At 42.0% G+C, this 16,806-nt stretch overlaps 1 protein-coding gene across 1 annotated transcript in view; it reads left to right on the top strand.

Annotated features, from left to right (window-relative positions):
• si:dkey-215k6.1 (transmembrane protein 132C) overlaps positions 1-16,806 on the top strand; it is a 254,962-nt gene that overhangs the window by 172,449 nt on the left and 65,707 nt on the right. Inside the window, exon 6 of the mRNA XM_037098267.1 lies at positions 12,123-12,318. Coding sequence (XP_036954162.1) covers positions 12,123-12,318 — 196 coding nt within the window. The remainder of the gene's footprint in view (positions 1-12,122; positions 12,319-16,806) is intronic.

Below are 16,806 nucleotides of genomic sequence, written 5' to 3'. Positions count from 1 at the left end.
ATGGCAGCTCTGAGTCGAGGACAGAGAAAAACGAATGCTGCGCTCAAAACTTTGCTTTTCGATCGTTCCACGGGTCACGCACATGTGCCCGCTACACACACACATTATTTGTTTTTTCACCGTTTCAACATTGCTAGAAATGCACCTGGTGGAAAAACCTCATCATTCACAAAATCAGACGCAACTAATTAAAGCCAAATGTTATGTCCCTATATCGCCAGTTAATGAGGGGAATAACATAGTTGAATATCATCGTGAGTAAAAGAAGAAGAAAAAACTGGAAGAAGGAGTTTTAAACAGAACAACATTTATTTACCAATAAAATAAAAATTTGTTTCCACTGTCAGAGTCTATCAAAAGACAAACTGTGGTGACGAGGAGGTATAAAGGTCCACACACTGACAATACTGCCGCTGAACGGTATTCAAGAAAACATTCTTTATCACTTTCCAATCCTGAAATGAGGGGATTCACAGACGATGGAGCAAAAAGTGAGAGAAAAAGGGGGGCTGTATCTAACAAGAGCAGTGGGCCAGTGTCAGCGTGTCTCTTTAGCTGCTCAGTGCTATTGATCTGTCCTCTTACACCCTCTTAACACTCACCTTGAGAGCGCACGTTTTAATGAATAGCACGGGGCGAGAGTGACACACACGCAAATGTGTTTACACGTAACGCGCTCGGAACTAGAGCTTGATGTAAAGCGATCTGTGGTGTCATAGTGTGTGTGTGTGTGTGTGTGTGTTTGTGACTGCGGAACAATATGCATGTTGTTTTAAGTGTGTGTGTGCCTGTGTGTGTGTGTGTGTGTGTGTGTGTGTGTGTGTGTGTGTGTGTGTGTGTGTGAGTCTGGGCTTGTCTCCTTTGTTTCTGCAAACTCATCCCCCCAGAGTCCCTTCTGTCCTCTCAGTGACAACCTGACTGTATTTTTTGACAGCTCACACACATACACACACACGCACTCACACACACACAGTGTCTCTGTCTGACACAGTATATCCATATGTCGTCTGTGTAGGTAAAAAAAAAAAAGTGTAAGGACATAAATGAAAATGTGATGTTCTGTTATGAAAAAGTTTGTTCAGTCATTTACATTCATGTCAGTTCGGCTCTAACTTTGCCAATAAAGCTGAGGGGAGGCCTGGAACGACACTGTGCTGTTAGCTTTTAAAATGAAATGAAGTTCAATTTTCATTAGTTTTCCTGATGCACCGAGCCCATGTGTGCGTGTGTGTGTCTATAAATAATAGCACAAGCTCTTTATTTATGCAAGCTGTAACTATCTGTGTGTTATCACACTGTGTGTTTTTGTCTCAGTGTGGCATGAGCGTCTATGCCTCTGTGTGCATGAGTGAATTACAAAGTGTGCATTGTGTGTTCTGAGGGGTGAAAGAAAGAGGCGACCCGAGCCAGTCCTTTTTCTGCGCGCGTGTTGTCACTTTATTATCTCAGAGCTTGTTTACATGATGCATTTCTCATAGTCTTTTTATTATTTAATATAGTTTGTGTGTATTTCAGTTACTCAGCGGAGGTCACAGCTGGAGTAGACGCAACAGCGGGGTTGGGCCTACATTTAGACAGGGTGTATCTATGTGAAAATACATTTCCATATATTAAGAGTGCTTATTATGCTACGTATTTGCATGTCAGTGTGAGTTTGTGTGCTGAGTGTTGTGTGTGTATGTGTGTGTGAGCGTCTGCATGTTTATGTGTTTGCGGATTCATTTTAGTGAGAAAATCAAAGAGTAAGTCCAAGTTCATTCATTTTGCGACCTACTTTATTTAGCTTATTTAAGTTTTTTTCCCCTTTCCTTCAGTAGTTTATAAGTTTGTGTGCAGGTAAAAAGTTAAAGAAAAGTCTGTACCAACTGGAGCTCCTCTGGAAACACCTTGTTAGTGTGATGAGTTTTTGACTTCACACTACATCAACATGTCACGTTTGTATAATTTATGCCTGGATTCACTGTAGACATGACGCTAACTGGATACTTAAAACATGACAGAGCTGACTGGGGAAACACTGAGTGGTGCCGCCTCAGGAGTTTGAACGCTGACCAATCAGAGCAGACTGCGTATTAAGCTACTGTCTTAAAGAGACAGGGGTGTCTGCACATCCTATTTTTCACAATATGAGAAGAATGATGCATTCTTTGAGCACTAAATCATGTAAAATGTCTTTTAGTAACCCAAAATAAAATTTTGTTGAAATAAATGCTGGATAGAAAAAAAGCTACATTAATGAAAAAAATGATATTAAATCTGTTATAACACAGATTTGTGGCAACGTTTGACTGTAACTGTAGAAATATAACAGTCTTGTGTCTTCAGACCAATCAAATTGCCCCACCCATTCTCGATTGGTGACAGCCAACTAAGAGTTTAAGAATCAAACTAATTGCTGTGTTTACTGATTAAAGGTCTGTTTTGGGGCATTTATGGTAGAGTGGTGAGGTTGATTGCAACCAGCGGAATATCCCTTTCCTCATCCGCCTCATGGTGGCTGCTTAAAAATGCACAAAACACATAAGCCCCTCTATAGAGTGTTTGGTTTGTCCATTCTGGGCTACTGTAGCAACACTTCGGGGCAGAATCTGTGGAGGAGAACCTGCTCCCTCCGTAGATATGAAAGGTCCATTCTAAGGAAACAAAAACGCAATGATTGATAGTTTGAGATGATTTTCCAAGAAACAAATAAATATTTTATGCGATATTCTATTTCTGCCAAAATGTGCCTCCTAAACCCTTCACACTGGACCTTGTTCCTCATTTAACTGTGCTTCTTTAGTGGGATATTTAATACCTTTATAACTCCAAGTGAATTTCTTTCCAATGTGATAATAAGCATGATAATGATACTTATATTTATCCAAAACAAACAAAGCATTTTGCAATGACAAAAGAGACACAAACTATTTGATAGAGAAGATCAGTTAGGAAGCGACTGAACACACACCGGTCACTCCTTTAGCCGAGGTAACCTGGTACTGATGATACATAACTCTTCCTTCACATGCTGCATCAACAAGAGCAGTCATTAAGTATTTAGTACTTTTATATGAGGTTAACTCGATTGGCTCGTCCCACTAGAGCGATGAAAATAGCATCCAATCTCCTCCCTGCTATCTATAATCTCCTTTTTTCACCCCATTTCCCTCGACATTATAGGGTTTGGCAACCGAGATCTGACAGCCGGTCAGTTGAGGCTAAAGCAGGTTAAACAGACTCAGCGGGTGTGTGTTGGACGGATGGATGGTTGCAACCAAGTGCGCATTCAGGTGCTGGAATTGTGAATGGCTGATGGACTGCCAGGTTAGGGCGGGACACACACACACACACACACACACACACACACACACACACACACTCAAGACTGCGCACGATAACGTGCACTCCAACATGCACACACACATTCACACCGAATGGTGTGTTCAGGGGTTGTCTTAAGCTAAACTGACAGGGGTTGTCTGCGACGGTGCGTTGCATCCTCGCGTCCAGCTGTCACACATACATTATCTCACACACACAGGCACACACACACACACACACAGTCAAGGTGAACGTGGGTGATGGCTCTGACAGTGTTGTCGGCCTGTGGTTCCGCCTGGCATCGTCTCGCCTTTACTTCTGTCTTTCTCTGTCTCCCCGTTGCAGCCAACACAACTCTGACAGGCGTGTGTGTGTTGTGCGTATGTGTGTGTGAGGGAAGAGAAACTATGGGAAGAGAATCTATCTATCTATCCATCTATCTATCCTCCTTTAACTTTTGTTTTTCACTCGTTTCATATCAGATATTTTGCTACCAACCCCCCTCGTGTCTATCTCTGTGCAACACACACACACCTGCTGTCAGCCACTGGCTGTGCGGGTGCTGAGGGGAACTGCTGTAAGTGACAACTTCCTCTGAGCAAAAAGAGAAAAATGTGTGCTTCGCCTTTTTTCTTGTCCTCCATGCTTTGCCATCCTTTCTTTCCTGCCTTGTATTCTCCCAGGGGATGTTTCCTCTCTTCTTGCCAGCGGTGCATGTCTTTTGGTGTGTATTTGTGTGTGTGTGTGTGTGTGTGTGTGTGTGTGTGTGTGTGTGTGTGTGTGTGTCTGCATGTGTGTTTGTTCTCAATTGTCCTTTGAATTTCCCCTGAGACCACCACTTTCCTACAGTAGACTTTGATAAGACAACCTGTCCTCCCTGCATGTGCTACACAGTGTGAATGTGTGTGTTTGTGTGTGTTTGTGTGTGTGTGTGTGTGTGTGTGTGTGTGTGTGTGTGTGTGTGTGCTTATAGATCGTACGTGTTTTTTTTGTTTTTGTTTTTTCAACTTTGAGGGTGACTTAAAGGGAATGATTTTCCTTTTGCTACCACCTGCTTCTCTTCAGGAGGACAAACCAGCGAGGGGTCATCCACAGGATTTGAAATTTTCGGGAGCTACAGGGAGTTTAACTCCTCGGACGACAACAAAAGTTTTTTGGGGGAAAAGTGGATTTCTCAAAACGTATCGTGATCACCCACCCAGCTCACATTTATTTAAAACTGATTAAAACTGCAACACTCAAAAATCAAACTCCAAAGCGGAAACACATCAGCCAAATGTCTCTCTCTCTCTCTCTTGAGAAGCTAAATCTAATTAGATTAGGATCAGATGCTCTGCTGATAATTTGAATGTGTGTTGATGGCATATATTGGGTGCAGCAATGAGCCCAGTTAACGGTCAGACCTGAATTCAATGCTCGAACAATGGTGTGAGTGTGCGTGTGTGTACGTAACGGCAAAACACAGTGTGTGTCTCTTATGAAAGCTGTGACAGAGAGATGAACAGGTCCTTGACTGTGTATCCACTTCTACAGCGGGGCCATTGGAGGTTTCTCAAGGTGCATGTGAGTGAGTGTGTGTGTGTCAGTGATCTGTTACATGGACAGAGAAAGGAAGAGACTTCCTGCGCAGTGACCCAGGGGCACAGCACAAGGACACACACCCACTCTATGAGCTATTTCTACAGAGACAGAAACATATAGAACATCTCTCATCCTATTGAGCATTTCTTTATATACATTTGTGTTGTGTTACTTATTAGTTTTGAGACTTTAACAGCATTCTTTTACATGTATGTGTGTGCATAGCTGAACAAGAATAAATGAGTGGTGAGGAGAATCCAGCCTTTTGTTACGAGAGTCATCTTTTGAAGATACATTTTTATTCATACATTATGAGTCATCGTCAATTGTCCTGGAAATTGTTATAAAGGAAAGCAAACTTCTTCCCATCTGAGCCGAAGGCTGTTGCATGTCTCAGGTAAAATTCATTTTTTTTTAAATGTGTATTTTACAGTCTGATATTATGTTATATCAGCGTTTAATAAATTACAAGACTATCCAAGACTCAGTTACCAGAGTAGACCGATGCCATCAAATTAACTTAGAGTTTGGCTAAAGGTAGAAACTATTATTAAAAGCTGCACTTATGCAACATCACTTTCTTGGAGAAGGTCTTCAAAAGCAATTTAAGTAATGGCCCAGTAATTTCAGATGGATTTTGTTTTGCTGTCTCTGGTCTCGAAGATATTGTTCCCCGCTGTCGTAGTTGTAGTTGTTGTTGGGACTCCACCATCCACTGGAGTTGGAACAATACTTAATACAATATATTATAGCTGTGGTTGTAGTTATGGTTCTTGGTGCGTACAGCCCTTAAGACTATACAGTCATGCTAGCAGCTTATGAGGCTGTATTGACACAGCAGTGATATTGAGATAATTCCTAACATCAGCATCACGTACGAAGATTACGTAACATGCAGATGTTTAGCCGATAATGTGTTCACCATCTAGTTTAGCGTGTTCGCAAGCTAATGTTTAGGTTAGTACAATTTATCTTTTGATCTCATTATGGTGGAAGAGTAAAAAGTTTGTACAAAGGTACAGAAACAAAAACGTGCCAAAAGAATCAGTAAACCTGCAAAGACAAACTTTTTCTTTAATCTCTTTTGACCCAGCCTGGAAACTAAATCGCTTAATTGACGGCTAAGTAGATAAACAGAGAAAAAAATAGTCAATCATCTCCCCTAATCAGCTCTGAGACTCCAGAAGGGCCAAGGCAGTTACACACAAGTCTAAGAAGCGAGTCCAGCTTGCACGTCTCACAAGGCACGCTCTGCTGCCTGCCAGAAGTATATCTTTTTATCTGGGTTTATAGGCTAAACCAGGCCAGCCTCCACGAGGGAGAGGAACCTTCGATATCAAGAAGATGTGTATCTATCTGTCTGTCTGTCTTTCTGGCGGTGTATCAAGCTATCGCTATCACTTATCTAGCAACACATGTGAGTCAGGAAATAAAAGTTCACCTTCAGAGAAATCCTTTTAAACTGTGCAAACACTTTTATGTAATGGATTGTTGTAATTTATGTTTTGGGGTATAGCTACTTTTCTCTACCTTCCTCATGTAAATTCCCCAACGGCCTCTTTTGACGTTGTACGTACCCCTCTGACTTTTAAAAGTGGTCCTCTTGAGTGCTAGTCGGCTCTTTCACTGGACTGTCCCTCCGGACTTATGTGATGTAGTAACATCACTTACGTTGCCAGACTGAATGTAGCTGTTTTAACCCTAAGTTTGCTCTTTTCTAAACCTGGCCAGACATGTTTTGTATCTGAACCTAACCAAAATGCAACTGTTTGATGTCGATAACAGTCCAAAAGTCATTAGAAAAGTAAACTATTTGTCAGCAAGCTTTATTTTGAAAGTCTATTTTTGTCCAATTTTTGCTTGACCGAGCTGCAGTATGTGAGAAGTTGGAAGTGAGATCATGTTGAAAAGTATGTGAAAGTAAAATGACTTTTAACTAGTCCTGAATTCATAGCTCACATTGAAATAAATACAAAATGACATATAAAATATGCAGAAAGTGATTCAAAAGTCAACATCATTGCCAGGAAGGATGATACCTAACTACAGTCTACAGAGTTGAAACAAGAAAGGAGTGAGATAGGAGGCAAATGTCAATAAAAGGGAGGGTTTGCATAGGGTGGCTCTGGACGTTTAAATCCACGCACACCAAAACAGTGTATCAAGACAGTGTCAAAGGGCAGGGTCCTTTGTTCATGTTCATCCTCCCCTCTGGGTTGGGCTGCCACTCCATACATCCAACATAGAAGCTGAATCAATATGAGCACAGCAGGAGAAAGGGTTAAAATTAGGCTGACTCCCGTGAAAATCAGTATGTGAAATAGGTCTGTGAAACTTACCATTCACCACACACCACCAGCCTCCCAAGTCTTACTCTCCACCCCTGCACATGAAGAGGACACTACTTCCTGCATTGGTACTGACAGGAGTTGGACCTACCAGCTAACTTAACTCCTAGATTAGTCAGTCAGTTGATAACTTAAATGCCATTGCAAATGCAGCCTTCTATGCAGAAAGGCCTGTTTCCTAAAACCACGTTGTTGTCAGACCAGATCAGATGACACATGTTGACCCAGTCGGCCTGACACTGTAAACCTGCATCGCTCTGTCAGAAACAGGGATCACACCAGAAGGTCATCATTGCCTGAAGGAAAACACACTCAGAGAAAGTGTGAACTTCTGCAGTGGTTTTGTTTAGTTTTGAATGTCGGTAAAACAATGTTCTGGTGTGTGTGTGTGTGTGTGTGTGTGTGTGTGTGTGTGTGTGTGTGTGTGTGTGTGTGTCCGCGTATGCACTAGAGGACAGTGCAATATTGTTTTGGAGCCTTGTGGTCGGGATGGAGCTAACACCTGAATGAACCTGTCACCGCAGACACATTGCTTTTTCAGCTCCAGCGATTACACTGCACCCAAACACACTCAACATTTTCTGAGTGGTTCTTTGTACATGTGTGAGTGGGAGAGAGACAGAGAGAGGAGTGTGTTGCTTGTGCATCGCCTGTGTGCATGTGTCTGCGAGTGTGAGGGAGACGGGAACAGAGAGCCAGAGTGACAGAGCATCGTGTCTCGGTGTGTATGTGTCTAACCCTCCGCTGTGTTTTCAGGTTTCTCCCTGGAAAAATATGAAATAGGGCTACTGCTACTGTGTCCTTCGAGGTTAAACAACAAGTTGCATTGATGGATACACACACATAGGGGTATAGTGGGGAAAAAAAATGAAATGGAAAAAGTCTCTTTGATGCTCTGTGACACTGCATTGAAACGCCTGTGCTATTTAGCGTGTCCTTCCAACACATTCCCATTTCTAACTAGTCAAACACAGCAGCTTGGTCAGTGGCCATAAGCTTCAAACTGTGATGCATTACCTCCCGCTCTCGTGTGAATTTTGCCCAGGAAAAAGGCTCGGCAGTCCAGTTGGCAACAATACGTAACACACATTGGTTGGAAGACAAAATAAAGCATGCCGAATAACAGTTTGCATAGTATGGCACATAATGAATTATGTAATGTTATGGTGGGGTTAGGCAAGAGAAAACCTACTTGGTTAGGGTAAGGGGTTAATAATATGTCTGGTTGAGTAAAGTACGTGAAATGGGTTATTTCATTTGTGTACCTTCCCTTACTTGATTACATAAATTGATTTTAAAAAAAAATAAAAAAAATCGATCTTAACATTTGGTCTGAAACGGGACACGAACCCCGACCTCCAGAATAAGTCTGGCGACTGTTTGCTTTGTTTTTGCTTACACTGAGCACAACTGCAGACTCGTGGCTCGACAGGCGAGAGGATGGTTGAAAACGAAAGACAGAGGTGCCTTATGTAGACATCTTCATTTTCAATTGAGTATGTTCAAGTCAACATCTAAGATCAGACAGACAGGTATGCCTCAAGTCAAAGTATGTCACGCTATTGAAACCCAAATACATTGAATACATCATTACTGTATATTGTCAGTGCACAGTATTTTTAAACCTTCAGGACACCAACTTTGCAGCCATCTGATTGTCCTAAGTTGTTCAAATATAGTGCAAAACTGGGCAGATACAGTATAACTACCAGACTAAAGACTTGTATTCACTTAGCCAAGAACCAAAAATCTGATGCTGTAAAGTCCTGCAAAACCCAAAAGTAAACTTTGTTGGATCTGCCGGACTTGGATCAGATTCCATCCAATTATAGTCTCTACTGCACCTTCAGGCCTTTGGTTAAGCTCAAGTTGTTACTTTTTACAGAAGTTCTTAATTAAGGTTCTTTTTTTGTGACTACATGTATCAACAGTAAAGAGCAGCTTGTCACTGCACAGTGGCATCTGGCATTAAATGAAATAAAAGACATGCTGGTAATCGTTACTGACCTGGTAGAAAAGGGTTGACTAAGCTAATGGTGGGCTGATGATTTCATGAGTGTCTTGATCCTTACATATTTTGTTATTTTTGTAATTATTGTTTGTAAGATAGCCTTCTGAGTGACCAAAGTGAGAAAAAAACAAAACAAAAAAAACAAAGCAAAGGTACCTCACTGGAGGGTAAAACCATAATATGATGTCAGGTCGGGTTTGGTAAGAGGCAGAACAAGGCAGAAAGATGAAAGAAAATCAGGCATGATGGAGGGATCTGGGAGAGGTCAAGGGGAGCTGACACCCATCAGTTTTTCTCTCCTTAATCTATCTGTGTAACACATCGCTCACACCATCCCCCTAGATGCAAACACACGTGCACACCGACACGCCAGATATCACAGACCCTCTGCAATTGGTTCTGTCATGACCTTTAACCTCCATATATCTGTGTGTGCGTGTGTGCGTGTGAGCGTGTGTGTGCTCGCGGCCGTAACACAGGGCTATAAAACACTGCTCGAAAATCAATTTACAGCTGCTTACCTTCTTTCTTGGTAATTCATGCTCCACCAGCCACCGGGGGTGTGTAGGTGACAGGGAGAGTGTGTTTCTGACAAGCAGATGCAGTTGCTTAAACGTATCTAAATTACTTTCTATGTTGCTGTGTTTTTTTTCCCCTGAATATTTATCTCTCAAAATCCCTCCCAGGGGACCTTTTGTGTTGCACTTACTGTGAACTGTAAGCGAGTGCATTTCACTGCTGTCTTGACCGCAGGAAATGCGCCGTCACCTTTTCAGATAGTGTTTTTTTTTTTTTAAGAACTGCTGTGCTTCTTTTGCTCCGAGTGCAGCGGCTTACTCCTCCAGAAAACAAAACGTTTTACTGTGGCATGTGGACATTTTATTGGGTCTTTTTAATGATTAATCAATTAAATCCTGAATCTGAGCACAAACCTCACATCTAACGCCAGCCTAACGACGACACGGCCGGCTCAGATCTGGAGGAGGGGGATGTAGAGAATGTCTGTCGGGATAAATGATACCGCGGATAGAATCAGCACGTCTGACAGGCGGAGAGGCAAAGCAGGTAATGATAGTCTGCAACGTTGTGAGAGCATGATGTGCAGAAAATCCAAGACGTCAAAATGACAGGCACATTTCCGGAATCAGAATAGAGAGAAATGATGAAAAGATGTGCTTTTTCTTTGCAGTTTTCCATGTAGAACATTTTAACCGAATCTGAAGGTACATCTGGAGACATCCTTTTAATGATTTTAGGATTGATAATGTCTCTTGGAAATCACAGACAGAAGCTTCAGAGATACTGTCAGACAGATTTCTTACCTGAGGTCAGAGCAGAGGATAGGGATAGCTTTTCGAAGGGTGTGCAAGATCTCAGCTAAAATGTGTTTCTGGTACGGATTTTGTACTAAGAGAAATCCTCTCAGTTAAATGTAAGGTTTATTCGTTCATTTTTATTAAAAAACAAAACAAAACAAAACAAACCAACAGTAATTTCACTCTTGTTATCAACAATATTCATCTGAAACACAATTTGGAATTAATAACTTACGACTAGTCACACCCACTTCAGATTCAAGCCCCGCTTATTCTGAGTACAGATACGGATACAGATTATTCAGCCAGTTGGACAGATACAGATAACGGTGTCCTCTTAGCCCACGCCTAGCTGTTTCCCCTGACTTTTGTCTGCACGCTAAGCTAACCCACCCGTCTCCGTTGATTACTGAAAAGCAGATACGAGCCTGCATCCAAAAAAAATCATATTGAGCAGAACCACTGGTCCGTGGTGACGCCCGAACACAACAACACTTAGACACACTCACCAACAGACAGAGATAATGGCCCATAAACACACCACCACAGGCGTTTCGTGGAGAAGTCCTAAAACAGAACGGTTTCTATCTATTAAGCTGTGAAATGTATCATTATATTTGGATGGGGATGATTTCCCTCCCTAAACCACACACAAACACACACACACACACACACACACACACACACACACACACACACACACATAAATAAGCGCACGTAGATAGTGTGAGTTCATCTTTTGTACCTCCTTTGCAGTCCTCAAGGCACAAGCACTCATCGTTATCACTTCCATCAACAAGAACTTCACTACCGTCCTTTTTCACTCATTATCATCCTTATAATCACATTTTCAGAGGGAGGAGGAGACGCCTCTAGTGGATCTTAATATACTTGTTTGAGCTTCAGGGTCTGTGGCAAAAACACCAAAGTGCAAAGAGTCTGTCGAAGGCTGTTTTGAACATAGTTTACAATGATAAAAGAGGCTACAACCCGCCATTTTGCTATGGTGACAATCGCTCGTCTTTCCTCTTGTTCACTTCCTTCACGGAGGAAGGGTTGGTTGTGCCATTCGATTTCAATTCTGACCTTTCTTTCTCTTTCATAAGAGGAAATTCACTTTCATCTGTGATGGAGCATTGTTCCATGATGAGCAAGTGGACATAAAAGTTGCATTGACCGAAATGACACCTGAAAGAGGTGTTCTTTTGTCATCATGGCCGTTGCTACTGTGTTTATTTTTACACTGCACTTTCCAGGTAATTTTTTGCCGATGTAGAAATGTGGAAAGTGCGGGGCCATTGTCCTCTTCAGATTTTTCAGTGAAGTTTGTTTGTTTGTTTATTTATTTATTTATTTATTTTTTTATTTATCTGCCCAGTCAGAGTTGTTATCACTGCTTGAAGTACTTGGACCACACATCATTGCTGCTGCACACCGTTTCATGTACTGTGTGTACTGTACTGTTCTGTTATGTCACTGGGGTCTTTTTGCAATTAGGACCCAATGGAGAGTGTAAAAGATCGCGTAACCTGAGGATTTTTCTCTCTCTTTCTCTTTCTGCAGATTGGAAAACCCCTCATATGAGGTGATGCAGCTGGAATTCGAAGTGGACAACGTGATCAACCTGGTGCCGACGCAGACTCTGCACTGGAACATCGAGTACCCACCCGGCATGCAGACGACTTCCAGGCAAACGGAGAAAGTCTCGCACCTCTACATCAGCAACACCGACATACAGGGAATCGTCCCGCTGGCCGAGGTATGAGATGGCTTGATGGATGTGCGCGGATGCAGATGTGAGCTGTGAGCGTGTGCATGTTGACGTCGCACATCACCACACGTGTCTTATACAGGAAGAGACTCCTGTTTTCCTTCTCCTAACCTTTCTGCTGACACCCCTCAGCCCGTCCCGTTCCTCCGGGTTGATCAAAGCTGTAAAGGTCAGCTTGTTTACCCCCTCCTGTTGCTACAAGCCTCCTGGTCACACACGCACAGCAGGCCTCACTCTCACAGGTCTCAGAATGACAAGCAGTCTCGCAAACACAGGCACTCGATGGCGCAGGTAAGGCGCCTATAGACACGCATGCGAATTCACTAAAAGGACCCTCAGTGAGTATGCAAATGCACACGCACAGAATCACATTCACTTTTGCAATCCTCCATTACGTGTCATGCTGGCGGGGTGTCATTCCCGGTGAGACTCAAACACATTTATCTCTTTAGGCCTTAAAGGCTGCTGCCCATAGAGAGCTGAAACCCTAATTCGTCCTCCTGCTCAGTATTTCATTGAACACAAAAGCAATAAAACCTAAATTTGGCATTTGCATACTTGAGAGGAAATGAGGATGCAGTCTTGTACTACAGCCAGCAGTTTCAATTTAATAGATTTAAAAATAAAAAAATAAATAAAAAAACTGACTATGACTCGAGAAAATAAAACAGCTATAAGTAAGATAAAATATAACTTGGATTTTACCATGTGCATTTTGCTGCATGCTGCCATCCAGATTTTCCTTTAAGGCAAAATATGAAGCGTATTTAGCTAAATTTAAGGCTCCCTGTCTGGAAAAGAGAGCAAACCAATGCTGACTTCAGACGTGTGCTTACTTTTCTCAGACAGGGTCATGCAAAGGAAAAGATTGCTTAGAAAAAGTCAGCTTGAATCCATGACATGTCTAATCAGAAAAAAATAACCACCATTACTTGATACATTCGTAGATCAAAACAGACACATCCCAAAGCAGACATCGCTGCCCTGGTTAAAGCAGCCCGAGACCCTCAGGCTAAAAAGTGGGGAGAAGGATGCTTTTCAAAATACTCCCAGTTCCATTACCACTGAGGTAAAGCTAATCTGGCCTGATAGCCCTCCTTCAAACAGCAAAGCCCTAGTGAGAAAACCCAATTTTGTTCAGGGCTTTTGCAAACCCTGTCTCTTTCACACACTGGAAAAAAAAAAAAAGCAAGCTTGAAGCCGTCATTTAAAAAAGGCAGTGCTGTTGGGATTCTGCTGGCTTTTTATAAGGGGGCGGTGTGAATGGAGCTCAGGAATGAGTGCTGCTACATCTCATTTCCATGTATTCTATAAAGAAATAAGGGTTTTAAATGTATTTTTCAGTTCCAATTTTCATGGATATTAGCTGAATGTAGATATGTAGTGTATACGGTGAGCTTTGTTGTAGTAATTAATAATCTATCTCTTATCTGAAACAATTTATCACATTAACGATACGTGATAAAGGGTGGTATTATTATATTGTCAGTCTGATCCACCACTCACTTGATAGAAATGTCAGACTTAGTGTCTCCTGCTGTATGGAAGCTACTCCAATCGTCATGTAAAATATATTTTCTATTTTATGAATACCTGGTTTTGTTGACTCAAAGATGGCCGCTAAAAGTTTAAGCTGGTCACTAATATTTCCCAGCTGACGTGGTCTTAAAAAATGGTCTCTCACTTGGCAACGGGATCCAAATGAAATACAAAACATATTGAAACCCTTGGTGACTGGGCTGCGTTCTTACTGAACGTGTTTCTGATACTTTCATCGTGAACATTTCTTCATAATATTGTATTTGTTGTTCTAGTGTATAAACTTAATTATAGAAAACATCTGCTATATCTTATTCAGTTAATTTATCACCATAACAACAGGAGTTATGGTCGTTATTTCATAAGTAACACACATCTTTGTACACACACAGCTACACACCTAGTTTCACTTTCTCTCCCTCCATCTCTCTTTTTTTTTTTTTTTTGCCTGTCTCCTTTGGTTAAAAGCATCAAAATGGCTGCTATTACAAGTAATTTGGTGCCTCATGATTTGTTTACCAGAACTGCTGACCAGGTGTTGATTGTTGGTTGGTTGTCTAAGGCGTCTGTCACTGAGAGGGGTCCGCGTGATAGTTCACCGAGATGAAAGCTCCGACATGTCTGCTGGGGAAGGAAAGGCGAAGGAATTAAATCATGAGCTCGGATCTTCAAAGGGAGCACGGATGTAAAAGCTTTCACAAAGTCGTGCGTCCTCCTTTCCTAAACAATTCCACATCTGAGGATTGGAACAAAAGTGCCGTGCAGCCATGTAATGAAATGTGGGATCTTTTTACGGCTGTTACACATTCAAACAGCCTAAAAAAAACTAAAAAAAACGAAAAGCCTCACACATAATTGCATCAGGAGCACTCAGTGCTGGCTTTTAAACATTATTCCTCTGTCTGATATGTTTGTGTGATTCAACTCCACCTCAGCGCACCATCGACCATCTCCCAAATCAAAAAGTCGGCTTATCAACAGCACTGATGTGGTAATGCAGTGAGCTCTCTCTTCACGAGGCAACAATGTAAACCAGAACACTGCCTGCCATTACTGAACCCCCTCTCCGACATTTTCCTCCTAATTCCACATATCCATTAAGGTCCTAGTCTCTTGGTTGAGCGGGAAAAAAGAAAGAGGCCCTCTTCAGGAAACGAGGGATTATTAGGAGTAATTTGTCTCCTGTGGAGGCTGAAAAATTGGTTTCATCTTTTTAGAGACGAGTGAGGAGGTGGGGATGAGAGAAAGAGTTTGGGACAAAAGGGGATTGGGAGGAGAGAGAGATGGAAAACAGAGGTAGACTGACGGAAAGTGAGATCTCAGACAGGGGAAACTTAGATTGAAGCTATTCATTTTTCCTCTGCTGTATATACATAGTTGTTGTACTTGATGTTTTTAAGTCATCACAATGTTTTTGAGCACTCGATGTCTGCAAAACATCGAACAGAAATCCCCCCAAAAGAATCGAACGTTCGATGTGATCTATTTCAGCTTTGACTCTCAACCAGCAAAATTAAAAGACATGTATTGCAAATTTGATTCACTTGGTTCATTTTTTTTTTTAAGCCGTGGCTAAAAGACGGCTTAATTACACAACAAACACAGTTTAGAGGGGCACTTAATCCACTAACGTTGGCCTCACACAATAAACAGCGCGGACAATTTCACTCTCACTTCTGACTGCAAGCTAACATGTCGGCCTGTGTGTGAATTTTAATATTAGATTGCAGTCCTGTTTACTTAAGATATCAAACAGCTTAGAGACAGCGTGTCACTCGATGGGATGCAACAAAAGCCAGTTGCTGAAGCCCAGCTGAGTGTTGTGAGAGGTTACAGTCACTGTGCGACTTGCATATTATTAATGGAGCCTTCCAAAGTGGTCGCCGGTTAACAGATGGATACGCAGCCCTGAAACAGCACACCACTGCCTCCGGCTGCATTAAGTATATTTAGCCTGTGATCTCTTAAAACGAACATCTGCGGGCAATTTAGCGCCTGCATACGCTCTTTTGTGGCATGCAGAGAATAAGACTGAAAAAGCCTGTTATCTTATTAACTTTTCAGACAGACGGGTCGTGTAGGTTTATTTCAGTTCCATTTCTGTAAAGCAGGTGCCACCATTTAGAATGTTTGTTATTCAGTTCAGTTAAATGGTGAAAATCACCAGAAGGCAAGTCCTCATCAGTGATTGGCCAGTCTTGAGATAGTCATGCAACAACAAAACAACAACAACAACAACAACAACAACAACACAATAATAATAATAACTAGAGAACATGTTGGGATTGGATCACACCAGCCACGGCACCTGCCAACACGTTGATGTTCCGACCTTTGAGTACTTCATTAATTATTGTAATTAGAACATGAGGACCGAGTACTTATGAGCCTTCATTTTGACAGCTGTGCATTGCATTCAGATATGTCACATTTATGTTTCCATTCTACTGTAAACTTGCAACAAAAACGAGGCATGGGAGAGATGAAGAAACACCCCACAACATGAAAAACTCCAGCTTTATGCTGCGCAACTGTTAACGAGGGTAAATATCTTAAAGTATAAAATGATTTGCTCCACCCAGGCGGACTTGGGAGATATTTTCTTTGATTGGGAAATCCCAAATAAAAACGAATAGATTTAATAATTCATGCAAAAAATGTGTGTAGGCTTACTTTCTTTCCACAAAGAAAATTGTTACAGATTAAATTAAGGGGCGGCTGTAGCTAAGTGGGGAGAGCAGGTGACTAGTAATTGGAGGGTTGCTGGTTTGAATCCCAGAGCTCAGGGGTGGTTGTGGGCGGGTGGGCAACAGGGGCCAGTGCCCCCATAACTCTAAGTCCAGACTTCCCTGCGGCCCCTCTGACAGGGAGTCTGCAATGCTTTTATTCTGAAGGGAAAGGTGGAAATAAAGTGTCTCAGCAGTTTACTACCCAATC

The sequence above is a fragment of the Acanthopagrus latus genome, chromosome 5 (assembly GCF_904848185.1).
Source record: "Acanthopagrus latus isolate v.2019 chromosome 5, fAcaLat1.1, whole genome shotgun sequence".
Taxonomy (NCBI): domain Eukaryota; kingdom Metazoa; phylum Chordata; class Actinopteri; order Spariformes; family Sparidae; genus Acanthopagrus; species Acanthopagrus latus.
Note: the sequence above shows the minus strand (reverse complement) of the source record. Positions and strands in the feature narration are given on the sequence as shown.